This window comes from Cydia pomonella, chromosome 20 (assembly GCF_033807575.1).
Source record: "Cydia pomonella isolate Wapato2018A chromosome 20, ilCydPomo1, whole genome shotgun sequence".
NCBI lineage: Eukaryota > Metazoa > Arthropoda > Insecta > Lepidoptera > Tortricidae > Cydia > Cydia pomonella.
The window spans coordinates 1,254,242-1,279,684 of record NC_084722.1 but is presented as its reverse complement, the minus strand read 5'-3'; the positions used below and the strand labels follow the sequence as shown (position 1 = coordinate 1,279,684).

The window sequence follows — 25,443 nt, the reverse complement described above, 5'->3', positions numbered from 1 at the left end:
CTTTAGCTTACGCCAGTGCAGCCAACCGTACAGCTCCCATAAACTGTAACGTCCAGGGTTCCATAATCCGTAAGTAATTCACCCTGGTCACCCGTCTGGAACAATCTTATTACAACTGTCTAATACGAGTACCTATTTAAAGATTAAAGCACATTCAAATATGAGCTCTATTCTGTAATAGTTACAGTTCCTTTTGAATGTAAATGAATAGGAGAGATAAGAAGTTTTGGAAGTAAAGAATACATGTGTCTGGTGCAATCAGCTTAAAAAGGCCAACGTTTAATTGACAATCAAAACGTATTTAAAAATTGACTCTAACACATAACACATACGGCTTATTTTGACTTAAGCTAATTGGTAAAGATAGGAGGTTATACAACTAAGATATCTAATCGCCATTTGTAAGTTTTGAAAAGGCTTCTCAAGTCTAAGCCGTTAATGACATTTAAGATGTTTTGGAACTAAAGCAAGTTTGTGCGGTCAAGCATAGTCCAGTATTCCATTCCCTCAGTATCCCTTACAATAACCAATGTAAATAGACCCATGACTACGTATAGTTGTTGTAAATTGTAGTTTATACATTATACTGGTTTGTTAAAAGCGATGGAATAGTATGGACACTTTAGGGAATTTGGGGAGTCTTAATCTTGGGAGCGTTGTAAGAAGGTTAGGGGCTTAGGGGAATGGATTACATGGAATGGAACGTTGTTTAACATTATTTTGTGGTTTGGGAGTTTTTAAGCAGATTTCTATTGAAGTAATTCTTAATTATCATTTGCCTAAAATCGCTGGTTATGAAAGATATAACTGATTAAATGCTTGAGTTTATTTTTAATAAATAAACTCGGGCATTTAAGTTTAATTTCTTTTATAACAGCTAGGTTTTTTCACACGGTTTATTATAATTATACCGTGTCGTGTGATTATGTCATGTATTAGAATTTGGTTTATATTGTATTATATTTATTAGTATATTAGGTATTGTTTTGATACGTATATAAGTAGTATGTGTGTTTGTGTTTAATATTAGTCTCTATATTTAGCTCCTTGCACTACCTGTTGACTTTTGTATGAGTTCTAAATTTCCTGCTACCTAAAGGTTGTCTGGAAGAGATCGCTTTTTAGCGATGAGACCGCCTGTTGTTACCTGCTTCTATTTTCCTTTAAAATCTATTTGTAGTTTTAAATGTATGTAAAATGTATTATTGTTGTAAAATGAATATTTACTTACGTACTTAATTTTTGATATAGATAAAATTATAACGTAGGAAAAAATGTCAATCTCACATTTATTTAGGTCTACTTATGAAAACAATTTTCTTGATCCGAATCATCATTTTCATCCGCTTTCCAGAGACAATGAGAGCGTAAAGAAAACAAGGGAAGCGGAGTAATCTATTGTCTATGCCCCATTGTGAGGACAATACGAAATCCAAGCATTTCATTACCCCATTTACCCTGAATTACCCTCGTTTTTTCCGGGCAACACTGAAGAATGGGAGGTTTCGAGACTTGAGTTTTCTTTTAATTGGGTAAAGCCCGAATAGAAATATGCAGACTGCCCGATTCGAAGAATAATTAAGATTTAAGACACGTTTAAGATCTTGGAAAGGTCTTTAAAAGATTGATAACTAAACGACATGTAACAATTGACGTTTTTTTCGATCCCGCTGTGATCCCAATAAGATTACGAAAGGTGGAGATAAGGAACGAAATCTCCATGTACCAAAAAGTGTCATCAAAAAACTTTAAATAGGTGGCGCTACAATACCTAGAGTGAACCTGACTAGAACAAAAAAAATCAAATCATAGACAGCGCAATTCACTCCGTCAATAACGCCTAGGTTCTTAGCTACTCTAGCGCTACTCTGGAGAGATTTGGAACTATTATTTATAGCTGACGGCTGGACACTTTTGCAACAGTTCTACCATAAGAGATGCCACTCCTCTTAATTCCACACTCCATAAATAAGATCTATCTACGATATTTCTATCGTCAAAGTGACATTGGTTGCCCGAATCGATGGAACTGCTTCTGTCAATTATACGACATACAAACGATATTTAATGAGAACTTATCTAAACTACGGCTAATATGGTCGGCTCTTTATCATTTGTCACCATGCCTGTCACATTCTAACAAGTATGTATGTGCGAAAGTGACGCATGGCATGACAGGTGATAAAAATGCGACCATGATACCGCGGCAGAACTAATCGTTATCGTATCTCATTCTTCGAATCGGGCCGTGAATGTTTATTTAGTCACCTGCAATAATTTATGGCCTGAATATATAGGTCATACTGAGCAACTTTTACTATAAGACCAACCCTAAGAGAGGTATCTTCTCTAGGTTCTAAGAGAGGTATGGGCATTGTGAATGTCATCTTGCTTTGTGTGGTAGGGCACAGCACAGCGGATGTCATTCCAGATCTAGAGCAGAGCCCAACTGGGGAAGTACCTCCACCTTATAGAAAACCGCAGCCAAATAACACTAGACCCTACTCATAGTGTTGTGTTACTGTCGGTGAGTAAGGTTGCCAGAGCTCAACGAGGGGGGGGAGAGGTGCTAGGGTCGGCAACGCGCATGTAACTCCTATGGAGTTACAGGCGTACATAGGCTACGGTGACTGCTTACCATCAGGCGGACCGTATGCTTGTTTGCCACCGACGTAGTATAAAAAAACCACTGAAATCGCAAAAAAAAAATACGTTCCCATAGAAAATGTCAAGGTCAGACAGCCAAAATGTATGAAACAGACAATTTTTTTTCGCTATTTCGGGGTCCCATAGTAAAAGTGGCTCAGTGTGACCTAAATATTCACCCCCTAAATTATTGCAGGTGACTAAATAAATACCCTGTATGATAATTGTCAAGAGGCTGCTGTTATTCTCATGTATAGAGTGACAGTTCAGTTTAATATGAAAATTTTAGTTCCAACGAAATTCCGCAATATGGCGCGTGATCATACATTATTGGTCAGGCTTTACTTGTATTGGGTTTTTGTGGACTATGAAACTTTCGATAAAATAGATAAAAAATTTAAGAAATTGCAAGTACAGAGGCGAACTTAATGCCATTTTAGGCAATTTTGCTTCCCACCACCTAACTTGATCGTATAGGGACCGTGCGCGTTGGAGGGTCTGCCATCTTGTGGCCTGAATCGGAACAATAAACATGTAAATTTACACGTCACGTGTTTTGTTGTGCATGGTAGGTTCTGCCATCTTGTCATCAATGTAGCCCACATTGGAACAATAAACATCACATTTACGCCTCGCGCCAAAAATCTGACGGCTCCTGTGCTGCCTCCTATAGTTCATGCACGCTCCCTATAAACTGAATTATGCGTGTGGTAGTTACCCATGTTTATATGTTAATGTTAAATTACTCAGAACAGCCGAACCCTCGCACGCTGGCAACACCGGACTGACAGATGGGCGCCATTAATCTACCCTCAGGTGCTTTTAGTTTATTGATGTTAAATATAAATTACCTTGTCGGTGAACGCATTATTCAATGGGTACGGGGTGTCCCAGCGGTCCTGATCCTGATAGCTTGTGCATTCGTCGTTTTATGGGACAGTAAGTAACTTCGAAATATATGTAGGTACCTTTAATAGCTGTACAAACCTAGCAATAGAAAAGCTAGTTATCCAACCTCAATTTCTCGTATGTCTAAATCGATGCGGACATCCTTTCTCCGTCACACAATAGCTCCGCTGAGCTATGCTCAATGCTCATTGCTCGACGCTCAACGTTCAACGCTGAATAATTCAGCCCGCATGCTCAATTGTTTTAGAACTATGGATTACTTTATTAGCGAATTTTGCTGGAAATGCTGGAACGCGTTTTTTCTGTTGAAGAGTTTTAGTTCGGTTAAAGTTTAATTTAAGGCGAGAACAGAGTATAAAAATTAATGAACTGCGGGGAAGTGCATTGATTTTTACCAAAGAGAATTGATTGTAATAGAGAAATAAATTCTTAGAAAAAACCTGCCCCTTAGTTTGACATGCAAATCAGATGGCGCTGTACGGAGCCAACTTTTGACAATCACAGTTACCGCAAAATGCATTTAGCTGTACAGCGCCATCTCGTTTATCTGTCAAATTCGAAGCACGAAATTGTCTTAGATTTTACACTATCTTACTCAATCAATATATTATTTTGATTGTTACTAATTAATGAATCTAAAATAAGGTCAATAGGAGTAAGCGGGGCTGCGGGGTAAGTATAATTAATAGCCTTCATCTTCATGTCCTGTCTGCTCACACATTTATTTGTGTTTAGTGCGAGTTAATGAATACATTTGTCATTAAACTGACAACATGACATTTATGAAGGTTGAGTATGGGCCAACACACATATCCACTGAATACTATGACTACTATGAGTACTATGACCGTAATATGATAAGATCCATATACTAGCCGTGTCTTATCCAACCTCGACATTGGCAGAATTAAAAAGTAATTCACATACTCACGATACGACGGCGTATTGTGGGGCGATGCGACGTCGTCTCACTTTGCGGCACCGCAACGTGGAAATTTACGATGTGCATTGGTTGATTCGCGACTTGATTGTTATGTGCTCAATCGTATTCTAATCGCGGTTTAATAATACGATTTACGGCATATTACTACCATAAAAAAACTATAGCAGATAATCAAGAGAAAAATATGGCCTACTCGTATTCCCTGTAGTCTTACCGCGTAGATCGCAACAGAAAGTTTACTTAAAGTTTACGTCGTGTGATTTTACGACACGTCGTGGCAACGTTACATGACGTCACAACGTTACACGACGTCGCAACGTGACACGACGTCGCCCCGTCCCACGATACGATGTCGTACGTGTGTTGGCTCTATGGCGTATATTGCCTGCCATTAGGTTATCTTCAATTCTTTCAAAAATGAATAATCTGATGCAATGAGTATCAGGGTAAGTAGACAGGTTTAAGTCGCGTATATTGTGCTTTGTATGACATAAAGAAAACTGCCGGCATGGGGTGGCATTATCTAGCCCAAGATCGAGAGGCATGGCAAAAACTGGAGGAGGCCTATACCCACAAGGGGATCCCGAAATAAAAAAATGAATAAAAAATCTCATGTATAATAATATTTTATTAACTGTTTTTATAATTGAATCCAGTTTATATGTTATTCCTTGTAAGTGTTTAGCATGCAACACAGAAAGAAGGGGTCGCAAATAAAGGCTATTTTATTTTATTTATTTTATATTGTGCATTTATTGTACAAAATCACAGTTCACAATACATGTTCTTTTCCCTTTTGGTGACTGTGTCGTGTATCATTTATATCTGTCAAGGGTGACGGGAAGAACCCGCATCCCGCGTCAACCTCTACAATATCTACATCTACATACCGTCGGCCCAGAATAAGTTATAGTATCTGTCGGCTGCGAATACTTTTGTACCATGTCCATTTTTGAGCAAAACCGTTTTAATGATTTCTAAAATAACAAAAAATATGCTACAATTGACACTAATTAAAAAACGTTGTTTTTCATAAATGTTGTGCCATATCCGCATTTTATAGGATAATTTACACTCTGGGCGGCTACCGGGAAAATCGATATTCGTCAATTGCGGGCATTTTTCTCTGTCACTCTAATTACGTGTTAGTGAGAGTAAAAGAGAAAGATCCCCGCATATTACGAATTTCGGTTTTCGCGGTAGGCCCCCTGTTAACAGAATATTATCACAAAAATTGTGACATCCAAAACTTTGTCATACATTGTACAGTCGATTTCATAAATATGTATATATTTGTTCACCTTATTCTTATGTTAAAATGTATATTACATATTTACGAACTCGACTGTACGTTTAACATTTACTCGTTAAAAACGGATATGAAATAATAAAAATGTTTTTACTTCACGATTACCACTATATTCAAAATATTTGTATGGTACTTTAAAGTAAACATATGTGGCTAACTGGGTGAATCAACTTTTTTTGTTTTGTTATCCTGTCCCGTTGTCCAAGGGACAACAGTGGCACAGTTTGTTTGAAGAGACGTTGTATGCCGTTCTATTAACATGCTTAGTAGGGGGCCCATTATGGACATTGGTTATAACGACCACAAAAACGCAAGTTTAATACATTTAAGTACCATAAAATCAGAATTTCAATGAACTTTTGTCCCCTGGACAACTAATCGTAACCATGGCAACGAGTGACGCTAAAAAGTTGATTCGCCCAACTGATAAATAAGTCAAATATCTCCTATAAATAATCATTTTCTAAAAAAAAAAAAAATTTGCCTGCACACCAATATAAGTGGCGTAATATGGTACAAACGTATTCTCATTATTCTCACCTGTCGATATGCGGTTTAGTAAAAAGGCAATACTTACTCATAGGGGCAAGGGGCAAATACAGTCAGTTGCTAAGCAAGCGAATTGTTCAGATTTGGTCGCTTTCGAGCCATTGCAAAAATTAAAGATTAAACTAATTTTACGGTCTACACTCACGCGACATGTTTTTTTTTTTTTTTTTTTTTTTTTTTTCCTCTCTCTCTAGCTGTACCTGCGATCAGTCAGACTATAAGCAGATTGGTTGAATGCTTAATAACGTGACGAGCGAGTCCTCCAGTGAGGGCTTCTACTCTTTTTTTTCCGCTTTGAGGTATGAGGGAAGATGTCTGTCACGCGACATCTAAAACACGTGAGTGTAAACCGTAAAATTAGTTTAATGTTAGTATGTTTCACGACAGTTTAAATTCGATCATTGCAAAAATCGCCCCTGCTCATTAGAGTTTAGACCAAAAAAACTAGTTTTAGTTAGGCAGCCTTTACACCTGTAAGTTTTACTTACGTAAATCACTTACGTAAGCGACTTACGATAAATTTTCAAGTGTAAACACTTGTTGTAAGTAGCTTACTTTATTTTTTTACTACTTTCGTAAATTGGGAAATTACAAGTCTAAACACGTTCGTATTTGTTTACGGAAGCGACTCACAGCTTATCGAACATAGTCAGACCAAGATAACTTGGCAGCGATTTTGACAGCCCAGCCAGTGCAAGTGTTATTTTAAACGTCAAATTTCTATGAAATTATGACGTTTACTTAACACTTGCACAGGCTGGGTTATAAAAATCGCTGCCAACATAGTGGTATGACTCTAACATACCCAAATATAGGTTAAGAGAATAACAGCGTATCATTGTCTATACAGTAGGGCTAAGATGGTGGGCGGAGGTGGGTCCATGTGCAAGGAATAATTTGCGACCGGTCGCTGCTTGCGATGGGTCTGTCTCTATGGTAGCTACCTGTCCGGTAGTTAGCATGGTGAACGGTCTCGGGGGGAGCACAAGTTGCGGAGAACCTCGAGGCAAAACTGGTTGTGCTCCTTCCCGAGGTTACTGCCTGTTAACTGCCTGGTTCTACCGTAGAAACAGGCAGAACGGAAACAACCAGTTGGGCCACCTTGGGGTAAGCTTTACAACGGATCGAACATCGGGCTCGGAGGTAGGTGTTGTCATCCGCATGACTCCATCTACAACTGGGCCAGGTAGGTGAACCAGTGTAAAGAATACCCTCCATGTAATCCCAACCTATCCCTATCCCTCAGATGGGTCTTTATTTGCGTGCCAATACTGAGAAGCCACTGTAGGAGCGTCTTCTTTAACGGAGGCGAGCCTACAGTGGCGGGAAGGTTGGAGGCGCCCCAAATAATGATCCATATCCCGTATAATCAGCCGTAAGCGATGACGTGGCATGTCGCAGCGGGCTTCTCATCCACAAAGAAGGATGATTAGCGGTAGAATGCCACCCGCGTGTTTGTGCCGTGCGCGGGGACCCGTACGGGTGGAGAAGGAGGTCCTGGGAGCAGGTTTTTCGAAGCGGGGGTCTGTAGTCGTTATCCCCGTTAGACGAAGTTCCTTTGGCTCTAGATTCATCTCACACGGGAGGTCTTGTCTTAGCCAGTCAAGATCAATCGGCTGTTGTGTCCAGTCAGATGGCCGCATGGCGAGTGTCCTGGGGTGTAGGGGTCTGTAATCGGCGGAGCACGATTCCTGTGTCGGCTGTGGAGCTGACTATGGTTTTGGCACCGTGCGGATTCATGGGCAACGCACTCTGGGATGCTATAGCAGCCTGGTATCCCTGATGTGTCAAAGCATCCCAAATATGAGGCTCCAGGGAGGGTGGGGAGCCAGTCTGCTGAAAATTTCAATGGAGGTTTTATGGAGAACAATCTACCTAAAACGACGGAAGCAGGAGGAAAAGCCGGACCCGTACGGGATGAGGCAAAGGCGCTTAGCGCAAAGGCTGCCGCACCAGCTGGTAGTGGGCCTGTCCCTGACAGGAACGCGAGAGCAGGTGGCGACAGAGTGTGGAGGTCCGCAAGGACGGAGGACGCGCACGGCGCGAAAGCCAGGGGCCATGGTGGAGCAGGCCACTCCAAAGGTACCACCCGACCTTTTCCCCAAGGGTTGAAAAGCGGATGCGTTCAGCAAGTTCCCCTAGGGGGACCGACTAGCGCAGGTGCCGGAGGAGTAGGCAGCGGAACAATGGCCTACTGCGAGAAGCGAGCGGGAGCACCGCTTCCAAATCCTGCTGGCAATGCTCCGGGCGCCTTTGACGGCACGGCCATGCCTACGGGCGTGGGCATGCAGTCGGGTGGAGGAGCCGCTATGTCCAGGAGGCAGAAGAGGCGTGCGAAGGCGCGAGCAAAGGTGGACGCACAACCGGTAGCCGGACCCTCCACAAGTGGGGCGGGAAGGCTACAGAATAAAAGGCCGCTGGGGGCCAGTGGCGACTCGTCTCTGCTCGCTGGTGACTCCAAAAGAACGAGGGTGGGGGGGTCGTTCGCGGAAGTTGCAGCGAGCGAGAAGATGGCCATCGTCCCAGTGGCCTTTCCAGCCGTAAAGGTGGTGCAGGAGCATATGCCGGCCATCATAGGAGCCCTGCTCCTATTTCTTGATGAGGCCGCCGAACCCATGCCCGACATCACGCTAGGCAACCTCGTGGGGGGCGCGCTCCACGTGACCTGCAAGGGGAGGGATGCCGCGGCATGGCTCAGCACGGTAATCGGAGGTGGGGAGATTGCCGGGCTGCGCCTGAAGGTCGTGAGTGCCAAGGATCTGCCGAAACCGGTCAAGATGGCCTGGAGAACGATGATCGATGGCAGTCAGGACATCGCGAGGGCCCTCAGAGTGTTGCAGAAGAAACACCCCGGACTGCGCACAAGTGAGTGGAAAATAGTCGACACCGTGGGGTCGGGGCCGACCACCAGGCGTATCGTACTGATGGACCGGGTGTCGGCCACCGTCATCAAGGAGGCCGACTATGTTCTGCACTCGGGGCTCGACACCAGCCACTTCAAGCTCCTGGAAGAAGGGAGGGAGCAGGGGCTTGGGGGGGCTGAGGTCGAGCCTTGCGGGGAAGCAAGGGAGGGGGGGGAGGTAGCCCAAGAGGCTACGGTAGCTGTGGCGACAGGGGGGGGCCCGGAACAGGAGGCGCTGCTAACCAGTGGCGCACCTGTGGAGGCGGCTGGGGGCCAGTTGGAGGAGGCGGGGAGCATGGTGCAATTCGGGGAGGACTATGCCGGACCGCGCATGGCTCGAGAGTCGTCACCGATCTCATCGATGGCGGGCTCAGAGGATTTGCGTGGCCTAGCGGAACTCTACCTGGAGGGCACCATGTCACCCATGTCCTTCGACGACACGGTCCAGGAGGTGGCTGCTGATCTCAGCACCACCAAACAGTAAAACGCCGAAATGGAGGGTCTAAAGTGTGTACAAATAAATCTTCAACACAATAAAGCAGCCACCGCCCTTCTGGCTAGGCAGTTAAAAAGCGACAAGTTTGATATTGCCCTTATTCAAGAACCATATATCTACAAAGGCGAGATAAGAGGCTTAAACGGTACTGGCGGGACATTGCTTTATGTTTGTCCTGAGAGTAATATGAGGACATGTATTTATGTTAAAAATGGCATTGATGCTATGCTTCTACATGCTTTCTGTTCCAGGGATCTGACTACGGTCAAGATCCAAAACAAGGGGGGGGGTAAGGCACTAATCATCTCATCAGCCTACCTTCCCTACGAGGCAGCGGATCCGATCACTGGGCAGCTACGGGATCTTGCTGACTACGGCAGCCAAGCGAACACCGACCTGATCATTGGCTGCGACGCGAACGCGCATCATGTCATCTGGGGAAGCTCGGACGTCAACAGAAGAGGGGAGAAGGTACTGGATTTTCTGGTAAGCTCTTCCTTACAATTATTAAATAAAGGCAATGAACCAACATTCGTTAATGCTAGACGGGGTGAGGTTATTGATATAACGCTAGCGTCCAACAACGCGAGCAATAAGATTAGTTCATGGTATGTCTCTGGGGAAATCTCTTTATCAGACCACAGATACATATGCTTTAGGTATAAGACTAAAACTCAATTAGGAACTATACGTAAACGGAATCCCAGGAACACCGACTGGTTAGCTTTTAAAAGCGACTTGAAGGTGGAACTAGGAGAGCCGAAAGGTAAGCTAAACTCTATCATTGACATAGAATTTGAAGCAGACAAAATAGTACAAGCTGTCTATACAGCCTGGTCTAACAACTGCCCGGAAAAGAAAATTCTGGCGAAGAGGGTGCCTTGGTGGAACCCGGAGATCGCAAAACTCCGGAAGGAAACCAGGGCAGTCTTCAACGATGCTAAAAGGACTAATGACTTTGAACATTACGCGCTAAAACTCACAGAATACAGCAAAGCTGTGAGGAAAGCAAAAAGAAAAGCATGGATGAACCATTGCGATCAAATCAGGTCCATACCGGAAGGTATGAGACTTACAAAAGCACTAGCCACGACAAAGTCAGTTCCGCTTACTTCCATTAGAAGAGGGGACGGAGGAATGACTGAAACGGGGTTAGAGACCCTTAAAGTTATGTGTACAACACACTTCCCAGGCTCGATAATACATCAGGGCGTAACGGACGATGTAGCAATCAGTGCAATGGAACAATCCAGTAGCACAACCAGGTACAACTGGGACACGTCTAAAAAAGTAGTAGATCACAATAAGATACAATGGGCACTATCAACATTTCAGCCATACAAAGCCCCGGGGCCAGATGGAATCTACCCCATACTACTACAAGAAGGTGCCAATGTACTAATACCACACTTAGGTAGACTGTACAGAGCGTGCATAGCCTTTGGACACGTGCCACGTGTCTGGAGGATGGTAAAAGTGACATACTTGCCTAAACCAGGTAAGGCAGATTACACAGAAGCCAAATCGTACAGGCCGATAAGTCTGTCATCATTTTTCCTTAAAACACTGGAGAAACTGGTAGACAGACACATAAGGGATGGTCCTCTTAAGAGACATCCACTACACCAATTGCAGTGTGCGTATCAGCCAGGTAAATCAACTGAAACAGCACTACACCTGGTGACAGCCAAAGCGGAACAGGCAATAGAAAATAAGGAACTATGCTTGGCCAGTTTTTCTAGACGTGGAGGGGGCTTTTGACCGCACCACGTATCAGGCAATCAATACCGCAGCATCTAAACACGGCATAGAACCGACAATCTGCAGATGGATCGGTAACATGCTAAATAGCCGACTAATGAAATCTTCCCTTATGGGAGACGAAATATTAGCAACGGCCACGAAGGGCTGCCCACAAGGTGGAGTTCTGTCACCGACTCTCTGGAGTCTGGTAGTGAACTCACTGGTGGAAGAACTTAACAAAGGCCCAACATACACGGTAGGGTATGCAGATGATTTAGTGATTCTTGTAAACGGGAAATTCCCGGGAACAGTATCAGGAATCATGAATACGGCACTGAAGCAAGTGGAGAGATGGTGCAACAGCCATCAACTCTCTATCAACCCAGGCAAAACAGTGGTAATACCGTTTACCAGGAAAAAGACCCTCAATGGCATGGAGCAACTGAAGCTTTATGGAAGGGTACTGGAAATGTCCGATGAAGTGAAATATCTAGGTGTAACACTAGATAAAGAACTGAACTGGAGGAAGCATGTCGAACTTACCACAACCAAGGCGCTGAGAGTGTTTGGAATGTGTAGAACGGCATATGGGAAAACATGGGGTTTAAACCCAAAGGTACTAAGATGGATCTATACCATGATGGTAAGACCTATCATTTTGTACGGATGCCTGGCATGGTGGACAAGGACACTAAAGAGCACATGCAGGGAGAACCTTATGAAAATACAGAGAACAGCATGCATGGCTATTACCGGGGCGTTTAGAACAACGCCAACAGCGGCGATGGAGGTACTGCTAGACCTCCCGCCGCTACATCTGGTGATACAATCTGAGGCGCGGAAATCGCTACACAGGCTGGCTCTAACCGGCCTATGGAGCGATAGCAAGCCAAAGACTAAACACACAAACATGGAATGTGACAATTTCATGGAAAGGATAACGAATATGGGCTGCGATAAGATGCAACCCAAGTTTGTGTTCCGTAAGAATTTTGAAGTTAAAGTTCCAACAAGGGCTGAATGGACCGAAGGTCTTCAAGCACCAAATTCGGATGAAAACGACATCATATGGTACACAGACGGGTCCAAGACAGTATCTGGTACGGGGGCAGGCATTTATGCAAATGACTTTAGTTGTAGCATAAGCATGGGTAATTACGCTACTGTCTTCCAAGCCGAGACGTACGCTATAATTGCCTGTGTGCATGAGAATATAGTTAGGCAAACCCAAGGGAAGAATATCTATATACTCAGTGACAGTCAGGCTGCACTCAAGGCGCTCAGGGCGCCCAGAGTGGACTCTAGACTGGTGTACAATGGTGTCCAAGCTCTGAACGAGCTTGGAAGACAAAATAGAGTGCAACTGGTATGGATTCCAGGGCACGAGGGATTCATAGGCAATGAAAATGCAGATGAACTTGCCAGAGCCGGATCCGCAAGTAACCACATAGGTCCGGAACCATTCGTGGGGCTCTCACAGGGAACCATTATAACGGCTATTAAAGACCACACTAGGACGAGACACCAAAAAGAATGGGACAGTCTGACGGGTCTAAAGCACTCAAAGCTCTTCATACAAGAAGTAGACTCCGGTTGGAGCAAAAAGCTATGGAAACTTAGCAGGAGACAACTCCAAATTATAACAGGGGTGTTTACGGGCCATTATGGGGTCAAAGGGGTTTTGGCCAGGATGGGACACTCTGACAACACCGATTGTCGAATGTGTGGTGAAGAGGAAGAGACAGTAACACACCTAATGTGTGAATGTCACGCCCTCGCCAGACAAAGAATGAAAGACTTTGGAGCAGGCTATCTGGAACCAAAGGAATTCAAAAGGCTACCCATAAGCTCCATCATCCGACACATGGAAATGGTCAAAAAGGCTCTTGAGTAGCTAATGGGTCTTTCCTTAGGGGGCAACTACACAAAAGATCCCTATGGGTCGAAGTGTATCCGCAAGGGCCCCCGGTAATCAGAAGATAAGATAAGATAAGGGCTAAGATGGTCGGCTCTTTATCATTTGTCACCATACCTGTCCCGTTCTAACAAGTATGTAAGTGCGAAAGTGACGGGCATAGTGACAAGTGATAAAAATGGAACCATGATGCCGCCGCTGAACTGTGCAAAATATTATTGCACGTGACTGACTGTCCCTAACCTGCAAGTAAATACTTATACTTACAATGGATGTTTTCAATAAACTGTGAGTGAGAACCTATAGTTTGGCAAGCCATTTCCGTCAGTAGAAAAAGGCGGTTAATTTAAAAAATGTTGACGTGAGTTTCGGTCTTGCATACAAAATTTGAATTTCGCGCCTTTTTCTACTACTAGGTATTGCCAGAGTATAAAATATAGCCTCAAAAACAAATTCGAGCTACCACAACTATTTACCCCAACTGAGCATCAAACCCTAAACCACCAACTTCATTGCACCATCTGCAGTTACCGCAACATCTGCGCTATACGAGTATAGAACAGTAATGCAGTCTATGTGCGGTACTGAACTACTTTAGACTTTATGTGCGTTGTATAAGGTGCAAAGTTGTATAGATGTTTTTACAGCTGACCAAGAAACACAAGAAATGTCTAACTTTAAAAGTTTTAGACTTTAGGTCTGGGGAATAAGGAATAAAGTTGTTTGGATGTTTTTGCAGCTGACTTGGAAATAACAGTGTAGTAGTGTAGAGATCGGGGACAAACAATGTCTGGGAATCTATTTTGTTTATTATACCTAGGTATATGCGTTCTCAGCAAAAAGTTCTGCCATATTGAATGAAAGCGCAAATAAGGCACCATATTGCTAGTATCACATATTTTAGTTAAGCCATGGTTCAATTATTTAGCTTGCTGATTCGAAATATTAAAGTAATATTAAAAAATAACCATACCTGAATGCCTTAACTACCTTAGGCCTTGAAAAAAAAAGAAATAAGCATGAAAAAAATTACCCGACTTTGGGGTATTCGCAGTCAAGTCAACTCAAGTTGCAGTGGGGTAAACTAAAATATAATACAAAAAAAATACCCGATTTTTGGGGTAGTTGCAGTGGAGAAAACTAAAAAGCTGTCGTTAACTCTTGCTTAATTCGGAAGTTAAAATGCAAAATAGCATGCTAAATTTAACGTTATCTAAAACAATCAAGCGACTTTTTCATTACGATTCGAACTTTCAAGAATCAAAGTGTACTTGTAAACAAGAACTTTAAAGAGAAACATAAAATACACAAATGTGTTAAAAATGGTCTTTTATCATATTCCCCCTGGACTGTATTGGTATGATAGAGATAGGTACTGAGTACGTACTTAAGCACGTATTTACGACTTTTATACAGTTAATACAATAAGGATAATAAGTATGTACAACCCGCCCGCATGGCAACAGCACGTTCCGGATGCCCTCGCATAAAATTTAAATCGAAATCGCTATCCCCAAAACTAAAACGGCGTAAGTCTTAACAAATCAACTTCAAAATCGGTCGTTTAGTTTTGCGCGACCGCAGTACTGAGTTTCGTAAAATCATAAGGGCACAAGTCTCCAAAAAGTGTGGTACGGTTCTACATTTTTAGTTTTACATAGACTTCGTATGCGTTGAAACAAAAGTCTCAAGTAGGTACCTATTAATACACACTGTGTGAACGTGCCAGTTTGCCAGTAATAATAATAAAATAGACTTCAAAACATGTCGATTTATATAGCAGCAGTCTTTGCCCCGGAGTAAAGTATCGCCTCGCTTTATTGAGCACACCGAGTTTTTTGGATGCCAGCGCAGCCTTCCCTTCCAGGTGGCTACGGAATCGGACGTCACTGGAGATCTCGACACCGAGGATCCCAATACTCCCTGACATGGTAAGGGCTGTACCTTGGAACTGCGGGGCCACAGTAAATGAGGTTTTCTTAGCGGTAAACGCGCAAACTTGTGTCTTGGTGGGGTTGAATCGGACTAGATTGTCCCCCCGACCCCACACCGAAACTCACATTATGTTGTCGAAGCTTCATTAAAGTGTAAGAAAGTGTGCATACAATGAAGAATTAATATTAAAATGCGTTTTACCATTCTGGAGCCAACGCCGTGTAGTCCACGTGACTTCTTGTAAATCCCAGCTTTACAAGAACTCATAACCGTATTCTGACATTCTGAATAATTATCGTATAATTTAGCTCAAACTTTGACACTGGCTAAATAGTCCCACTGGACGGAAACCATTTATTAAAAAAACTGAATTGAACTGTCGGACCTCAGACAAGCCAGATAAGAACAGTGTTCTAGATGATGCTGGTATAGGTGCTTCATGCTCTGCCACTAATACCTAATCACAGTAACTAACCAGACAATGTGCCTATAAAAGATTCCAGGTAGTATTTCAATAGAGTTACGTCGTTCTGGGATGTGACATTATGCGTGGGCCGAGTGCAGTGCTCGCGCGTTGAGGCATTACATTTAAACGATTTGTGGTTATATTACGGCATACGAATAATGAGAGAGGTTTGGTGGTGCTTAGCATTGAATTGAAGTGCATTAAAAATAAATTCAGGTAATGGTTAACTTTTATTATATACGCTATAAGGTCAACATTGCAGGCGAAGGCATATGGGTGGAGATTTCGAAATCGACACTATTGTGTAGAATTCGAATTATTTTAAACCTCTTGGAAGCTAGAAAAAATATTAAAATATTGAAATTTTGAAACAGTTTATTCCTAGTTTTAAATGCATATTAGAAATAAAAACACATCTTTTTTTACAAACCAAAAAACTTAGTGTAAAGTGAGTCGAGATATATAGAAGTAATACATAGACGAACCGACAGAGTTATGGATTATGGAATATGGAGTGCCTAACGAAATCACGCAAAATTCAATCGTAAGTCAACCTTATAGAGTTATATTAAATTTTTCAAAACCTTCAAGTGCTCAAGGACCTCAAGAATCCAACCTCAAAAGCAATTTCCCATATCTGTAGCCACCCCTTTACATGAAAACACTCGTTCGACTCTCACCCTTCGTATCAATGTATCATCAGTGCACCTGTCTCAAGGGCTGGATCCCCCTAAGGCCTAAGGTTTTTGCAGTATACAGATATTACACAGTATTATGGCCGTTATTCTGATTCAGGTTTAGGCCGTTTAGTCTCGACCGAAACAGGTTTTTATTACCGAAACTGAAATCGAAACTTTGATTTTGCTCCAGTTTCGACCGAAACTTTGGTCGGGCACTACCGAATATACAGCTTCGGCGAGGCCTAAAGGTCCATCAGTTTTTTGACCGAAACCAAGCCTTCCCGAAACCGAAACAGCTGTATTTTTTTTACACATTTAGCTTACATATAGCGGTTCCTCCTAATTTCTTGTCTCTCTAAAAAATCTAGTTCTTGATAAAAGTAATGTGAAACAGAGTACGATAAAATGACTTCTCTTGTAGTAATTCACTATATAGGTAATTAAAAACAAAACAAAAACCTTTATTTTATGTAACAGGATTAAAGGCAAAGCTGACAAAATAAACACATGATTCCGTTTCCATGTACAATTCACAAGTAGGTACTTAAACCATCCGAAATATCTTTGACGTTAATTATGCAGTTAGAGTACTGATAAATTTATTGTGGTGTGAGGGGAAGAAAGTAATTATGGGGTAATACACGGTAGAGGTGGCAACACCGAACCCCACGCTTTCACGTAATTACTCGACAATAATTTATATCCGTTTTGGAACGTACACCCATAGACTAAAGATTCAATGTTGTGTACTTTTTTGGTTACAATTTAAATGTCGAAAACAAGTAGCGGTTCATGATTTGTTGAGTTACTTTGCGTTTCTAATTAAGATTAATTGTTTACTTGACTCAAATCGGATATGTGGTAAAAGCCTGCAGAGCTATTTTACGTAATACAGTTTAACAAGTAATGTAGATCGTTATTTTAAAACGGACTGATGGTTTCTTTTGTTTTAATTAAAATAAAACCTTTCGTCGCCAGGAGCAGTGAAGATCAATTGTCGATATACGTCTGCATTTTTAAAAGCCTTTATTTCGCTTCCATGTCAGTAGATATGTATAAAATTCGTTATCAAAACTTGTGAACCATTTTGCTATTCCTTGCTTGTATCTGACTTAAGCTAGAGTAATTAACTGCATGAAAAACGCAAAGATGGACCAACTTATTAAAAAACAACAAAAAAAAAAACTAGGTATAGTTTTTTTATAATACTCTCGGTGTATCCTCACTATTATTTCATAACATTACAAAAGTTAGATATAGAAACTTATATAAAAAATATGGTTTTGATGGAAACTTTTATTTTAAGATAACATCAACCTTTTCAGCTCAGTACTGAACAGGTTTGCAATTTAAGTTCCGATGGTAAGTTGTAGTTGTCCAATTAGTTGTTTCCTAATTAGAAAACACAGAGCATTAGTGTACAACGAACTGACAATTAAACTTTTAAAGTTACAGGATTGGTTCTGGCTGCAAATGCCTGGTAAAGTTTTCAATTAAAAACAGGTCGTATTATTTAAATAATTATCATGATCTTGATCTTACCCTGTAGCATCAATTCTTTCTCTTATATTAATAGTTTTTGAATTAAGATGACACGAGAACAGATTAACCGGATACGTAATTGTCACCTCATGTTAACCCGAAGATTAACCTTGACGTACCCTCTTACCCCCGGCGCCGCGAAGTCTATATCAAGCTACTGAAGAAACACACTATAATTGACGCGGCCAATGGTGATCCCTATGACAGTTCATTTTTGTATGGCGTATTAACTGTCATTGTTAAAGGTTTTTGGACTTTTTTGGTATTTTAATACATTTTTTAATTTAGAAGTGTAATAATAATACGGTAAAAATCCAATTTCATTAATTACTTCTTAAATTAAGTCTATCCAAAGGCGAAGTCAAGCAACATACAGATTATTATTGGCCGCGTTAAGTAAAAGTAATAATAACTCTAGGTTTGCGCCTGAAATTTGAGTATAAAGAATTAAAATTGATATAATTGTTATCAGTTGTTGAGAGCATTGTTTGTGTGGAATCCATGGTGCTTAAAGGGTTTAATTAAGAACTATCAAAAAAGAATGACATATATACGTGAAAATTGTACGTAAAACCGTAGTAGTATATTAATATACTAAGTTGTAATCTAGTATTAAGTTTCTTATGTTTTTTTTTACTTGTGTTTTGATTTTAGCACACTTGAAAGTTTATTCTAAGACGAAATGTATTTGTGTAATAAATAAATATATTGACTTTGTAGTTGTTAGTCCTAAACATTTATATTAATTTGTATGTATGACTTTAGGCCCTAGAATTACGAGTATAGAGATAAGTTAGAGTAGTTTTAACAAGTGTTTACGAGTTTGCGTGTTTACGTTTTTGTTGTAATAGTTTATTTTCAATGAAGTCCGCGTTCACACATATCTTACAATCATGTACTAAATTTAAATTTAAATTAAAAAGGAAAGTATAAGTACTAAAACAATGTAATGTAGTCTTAAATTTCTATGACAAACAAAGTCTTCTTTTGAAGAAACGTGTAAAATATTCATCACATCCTGCAATGAAAGGTCCCAGTGCTTTTAAGCCCTAATTTTATATACTTATTACACATATATCATTTATGACGACCGGTCTGGCCAATAGTGACCCTGTCTATGAATCAGATGGCCCTGGGTTCGAATCTCGGTAAGCGAATGTATTTGTGTGATGAGCACAGATATTGTGTTGTTGTCTGAGTACCCACCACATAAGCCTTCTTGAGCTTACCGTGGACGTAATATTTTTTATTTATATCATGCCCCCATGTTAGATATTCCAATTTAAGCCAAGTGCAGTGGGTAGCTACTAGTGCAGGTGCAGGCATATTTGAATTTTAATGTCTTAGGTCTCGTTCCGGGTTAGTACCGCTGATGTTCTCAACTTAGGACTTAAGTATTATCAAGTATCATTTGATACGTAACGTATCACTAGGTTTTGGTTAAATAAAACATGGCGAAGACACTGGGAACAACGGGAACATATGAAACAGTTATTAACGTTTGTAAGTTTTCGACTCGCAGTGGACCATCATTGGAAACAATAGCTGCTCTTGGCAATAGGAGAAGACCTGTACGCATTACTTGGTCCTATCTTATAAGGCTGATGAGATAACGAATAAGAACTCACTTTAGTATCCACATCGTGAAAGGGCACAGCAAACCATGGCTTCCCGGTCAAACTCCTCCGGAACCCAGCTTCCCTCTCCACCGGACCCTCCGGCGTCCCCACGTGGGCCCACAACACCACCTCCACAACCTTCAGCCTTGGAAACACTTTCTTATACACCTCCTCTAAACGTACACCGAAATCATCACTTTCATCACTAATGTTAGCAAATGAGAAGTAAATTCCACACACAACACCTTCCCCTTCTTCCACACAGTCGTTTAAGGCTTCCAAAGTTGGAATATTCTCAAATTGACCATTTTGTCCTGAAGAACACTTTACCAACACTTTCCCAAAGAGTTTCTCGCGCCAATCCATTTTATAAGTCCTAGATATCTTTAAATTTCTTAAAGCATTGATATTGTTTTGCATTTGAATTAACTGGCCATTATTTTGATCTCAATTATAAGCCCACTTTTTAATTTGATAAAATAAAAGTTAATTAATGCAAAAACAATTTACGCACGCGTTGATAAAATACAAATAACGAACTTATATTATGAATTTCTCACTCGTGTCGGCTTCAACAAGCAATTATAATTTAAAAGTGTCGCGCCTGATTTGTTTTAGTTTATGGTTTAGAGCGGATGCGTGACGCAAAGTTTTATTTTTAAAAATGGCCGTCCGCGCGGGCAACGACCCTCTGCGTTGGAGGACAAAGAGCGACTGGAGGGCAGGCGCCCTCCAATATAGAGTAAATATTTGGGATGGAGAGGACTCGTTCTATGCATGTGCAAACAACACACAGCCATGTATAAATTAGAAATCTGAATGGCTGTGAAGCGGTATGAATGGAATACTAATAGACGACTATATTTTTGGTAGTTTCTGGTTTTTTCAACTTGAAAAGTGAAGTCGCGTTTTGGAACATAGCCTTACTTTTTGATTAAGAATATTGTGTCACAATTAACAAATGACATAGAAAGGTTAGAATAAGTTTTATTCATGATTAGGCATAATATAATCCAAGAAAGCACACTATCCTGTTCTTTTAAACAGATGTCTTTGGTTCTGCGTTTCCTACATTTTTATTCATATAATAACGACCTCATTATCTCACTAAATACGTACCAATTAAATCTGCATATACCTGAAATTTAAGTCGCTTTGAAGATTTTAACACATTATGAGAAAAAGTCTCTGAGAGAGCTCTTCGTTTTATTACAAATATGTCTTGCCTTATTCTTTGGCAAAGCTCTTTCATATTTACCTCAAAAAAGTTGGCAATTGCGTAGCTCAATTTCAGGATTCGACAGAAGAGTCAATGGAATTATATCTGGAGGACGCCTGAATGGTTTTATTAATTCTGTTTCAAAAGCTTTCGAATCGTACTAAAGTTTACGTGAGTTTTTCCAAAGGTAACCCTAATTTTAAACGAGTTCGGTGAAAAAATCTCTTTGACTTCAGCTTCTTATTATAACTTTCTACTTTGATGATATACAGTGAAAAAATGAAAAAGGTCAGGCACCGGAAAACTTTCGAGAAAAAGGACCACAGAACTGCAATAGAAAGTACCCGGTTTAGGAAGCTCAAAGAGCCCTGATTTTTTTTTCAAAGATGTAAAAACTAAAAAGTAAGAACTCGCAACTCTCAAGAGTTAATTTTTTCTACAAAATACAAGACCTGGCCGCGTAGCCAACGTTACAATCGTTCACGCTCCGTAGCGTATCGTAGCTATCTCTCTCTATCACTCTTCCATATTACTCGTAGTGCGACTGTGACAGTTGCGTTTCGTTCGTCACGAAGCGTGAACGATATGCACGTTGGCTACGCGGCCTGATCACCTGACTTAAATCGACCGGGATATGAACCGTGATTACCTTTTATATTGTTTATGAGCTCCCGATATTTCAACGCAGTTCCATGCATCTTGTTCACAGGTACCACGGAAGACCGGTCTGGCCTAGTGGGTACTGGGTAGTGACCCTGCCTATGACGTCGATGGTTCCGGGTTTGAATCCCGGTATGGACTATGGACATTTATTTGTGTAATGAACACAGATATTTGTTCCTGAGTCATGGGGGTTTTCTGTGTATATATTTTGACGACCGGTCTGGCCTAGTGGGTAGTGACCCTGCCTGTGAAGCCGATGGTCCCGGGTTCAAATCCTGGTAAGGGCATTTATTCGTGTGATGAGCATGGATATTTGTTCTTGAGTCATGGGTGTTTTCTATGTATTTAAGTATTTATATATTATATATATCGTTGTCTAAGTACCCTCAACACAAGCCTTATTGAGCTTACTGTGGGACTTAGTCAATTTGTGTAATAATGTCCTATATTATTTATTTATTTATTTATTTATGTATTTATTTACATATATATATATATATATGTATATGCTCTATAGCTTTGCTTAGTTTGAAGCTGCGTCGATCTGTGGAAGATTTTCCCCAAATATTTATTTATTCTTTATTTATAGACCACATACTAAATATTTGAAAATATGAACTAAAGGACAGGGATAACTATCAACTAAGTTGAAATGACGTTAGTCGTTACATTGAAAGCTAAAAGCTTTTAAAGTGCTCTATTTCACGAGCAATCAATTATTAGTAGTTTCGAATTTACTCTAACTAACGCAATGACTAACCGTTCAGCGACAGCACGTAAATTAAACTAATTAACGACGAATCTCTTTTAAAATCTCTTCAAATTCTATGCAATATTAGTCTTTATTACGATAAAATAAAGTTCATATTTAGGAACTTTGATTTTAAACGATAGGACATTGCTAAAATACCCAAACAAAATGTTTAAGCGAAGTGTACACATGTGCAGTGATTAAGAATTCATGCTATGATGTGTCAGTATTATGCTGGGAAAACACTGAATAATTCTACAAAAAACGTTTTACAAGTAAATGAGTGTTTTGATAAACAGGAAAATCGACCTAAAAATAATGTAAATAGGGTTTAAATTCCGACTAAATATAGTACGATACATGCAAAAGTTTTCCCTTTCTATGCTTCGAACTCGTGTCGTTACAAAATTAAAAAGTTAACATTGTCATTATTCACGATTTTTTCTGTTTGCATACTTACAAACAATTTGATATCTTATTCGAACGTAATAGAGTTGAATTCGGTCTGGTAGAGGTGGAGTTAGTAACGTTTTTCCCGTAAGCGTTCCATTTCTGAAACCAAAGCTAGGGGTGGGGGTTGAGGCATGATTTATATGATGGCTTATGGGAAATCAATACGCGCTTTTGTCGCGCTGTCAAATCAGCCTTTTTATTATCGCTTCATAAGCTGCCGTTTGTTATGAAGATTTAGGGACAGATTGACCGCATTTTTGGGTCAAGTGAGGATTTATTGTGAAAGATGGTGTATGAAATGAATTTCATATATGCTTTTCGAAATATACCTAGATTCCTGCCTAATAAATGTTGTAAAAATCTAGAAGGTTGGAGAATACAATTATGGAAACGAAACAACCCCTTAATTTACCCTTTATTTATTAGAGAATATTTTTGTTATATAGAGAATATACAGCCCGTCAAACCATTTTCAATTAAAAAAAAATGTATTAGCGAAAGATTGTTGTCCCATAGAAAAATTTAAATTCGCGCCCTTTTCTTCTGACAAACTTATTTGACCGGTTTTAAGATTTATACCATGACAGTCGCGAACAAGCTTACGCAAGCAAATCCCTGAAGTGTCACGTGCGCTTTGTTTTTTTTTTTTTAACTAGAGTCGGCTTTATTACGGCCATAATACGGGGTCTCCTACTAAAACATTGCAAGTTAAATAAAAGCTTGTAATAAAACGTAATATCACCTTAAAATATACTTTCTAAGAGACGTTACACCTCCAGCCATTTTAATAAGTATTTCAAAGCAATACATATATAATAGATAGATTTCAGGAATGATGAAATCAGTTTCTACGTTTTTATTTTATGTTTCACACATACACTTTACCAGGGCCCGTACATTTCATGCCGTTGACGGAAAACTTACGTCACGCTACATAGAGTATGATTCCAAGTAGTCTTTTCGCAATAATTAATCATTTGTCAACCTCTTAACTTCTTAACTGATATAGATACTTGACCAAAGTCTTACTGTCACGCAACAAAGTAATAGATTGTTAGTTTATTATTAAATGATTCATATTTTTGATTTTTAACAGTGTAACAAGTTTTTTTTTTTACGCGTCAATATGTTAGCTATCAACATTTGCAGATTTATAAAAAAAAAAACCTGCCTGTATATGATATATGAAATTACGTCATATTCACGTCAACGGCATGAAATGTACGGGCCCTGCACTTTACTATTCATAACAGTATTTTATTTTTGTTAGGGTAAAAGTTTTCTTATACCTGACAATACTACAAACAACTGTCACTTTGACGTTTGACAGTAACCGTTTCGGTTTCTCTGAGACTGAGACAAGGCAGACAGCCCTTATGGCTTGCCTGTTTTACACTATTTTTCATTTACATTTAGAAATAAGTTTATTTGAAAATAGATTTAATGTTGTTATTAATAAAGTCTTTTATGATAAAATAACGCACCTAAATTTTGTATCAAAGTTACGAAAATGAGTGTAATACTTGACATTTGAAAACCGTTATTTCATTGCGAATTAATGCCTTGTTTTCACGCGTTATTTATAATTTATCGAAATAAAAATGAGTATTTACGTATTATCGGATGATAGTGACCACAGTAGCCATGGTGAGAATACTGTAAACCTCATTTCTTAAAAGTTTTTTAAAATTATTTGCGGCATGTTGACATTCAAACTTTTTTTCAGATGGCTTAAATTTTATGAAGAAGGATGAAGAGGATGCCAAAGAACAGTGTGTAGATTTAACTCAGGAGGATATGGAACCTGATAATGAACCATGTAAGTTACTTGTTTGCTTACTTACTTTAACAAATCAAGAAAAAATATTCGTAAACGCTACGCCTCAAACGATTCTCTGGAACCAATGTCGGGTTCGACTTTATCCAGATAATTATCGCGATAATTATCTGATAAATATCGGGTAATTGTCCTACCTATGGATGGTGCTCTATTTATATTCTTCATCTCTTTTATCTTCATTATTTTTTACTTCAAAGAATGATTTGGGCAACAAATAAAAACTGACCTAATATTGATTAGTATTTTGATTAAGCATTGAAATATAAGATACTCATCATTTTAAACATACCCCATTTTTTAAATTTAGGTTATTATCAAACTATAATTATTAGGCATAATTGTTTTGTCAATACTAACATAGTGATAAGTAATAGTGTACCTAACATATGGATCTTTGATGTCCGAAATAAAGTCTTAATAAAAAGTCTTAATAATTAATAAAAATAACAATCATTGACAATTATCCTTTCGAACACTGACCAATGATTCATCTATATTTGAAATACAGGTGCCTAAGGTGAGGTGCCTAAATATTTTACAGATAGCGCCAGCATTGGTTTTACCTGTCAATCCTACAAATTAAAAGTTTACAAATTTTAACATTTTTACAGACCTCTCACCCTACAGCGACCCATACGAATATCTACCTCCGGTCCAGCTGAGTGGGCCAGTGGCCACTTTGAGCTCTGGGAGCACTACTGTGCCAGTGGCCTCTCTTAGTTCCGGGAGTGCTACTAGCTCCACTGGTACCAGCTCTAGTGGTTACGGAGGGTCTGAATGCTCTAGCGGCAGCAAGAGGGGTGCTGGTAAGTTTTCTAAATATTAGCCTTGACAACCTGTCTGGCCTAGTGGGTACTTGGGTA

General features: G+C 40.1%; 2 protein-coding genes across 2 annotated transcripts in view; one reads left to right on the top strand and one right to left on the bottom strand.

The window, feature by feature from the left end:
* Window positions 1-20,532, bottom strand: part of LOC133529082 (nucleoredoxin-like) — a 78,065-nt gene extending 57,533 nt beyond the window's left edge. Inside the window, exon 1 of the mRNA XM_061866702.1 lies at window positions 19,664-20,532. Within this exon, the coding sequence (XP_061722686.1) occupies window positions 19,664-20,074 (411 nt within the window). The 5' untranslated portion in view covers window positions 20,075-20,532. The remainder of the gene's footprint in view (window positions 1-19,663) is intronic.
* A 3,392-nt stretch (window positions 20,533-23,924) lies between these two features.
* The window catches only part of LOC133529083 (crossover junction endonuclease EME1), a 28,155-nt gene continuing 26,636 nt past the window's right edge, over window positions 23,925-25,443 (top strand). The window contains exons 1-3 of the mRNA XM_061866703.1: window positions 23,925-24,387; window positions 24,467-24,559; window positions 25,192-25,386. Coding sequence (XP_061722687.1) covers window positions 24,342-24,387; window positions 24,467-24,559; window positions 25,192-25,386 — 334 coding nt within the window. The 5' untranslated portion in view covers window positions 23,925-24,341. The remainder of the gene's footprint in view (window positions 24,388-24,466; window positions 24,560-25,191; window positions 25,387-25,443) is intronic.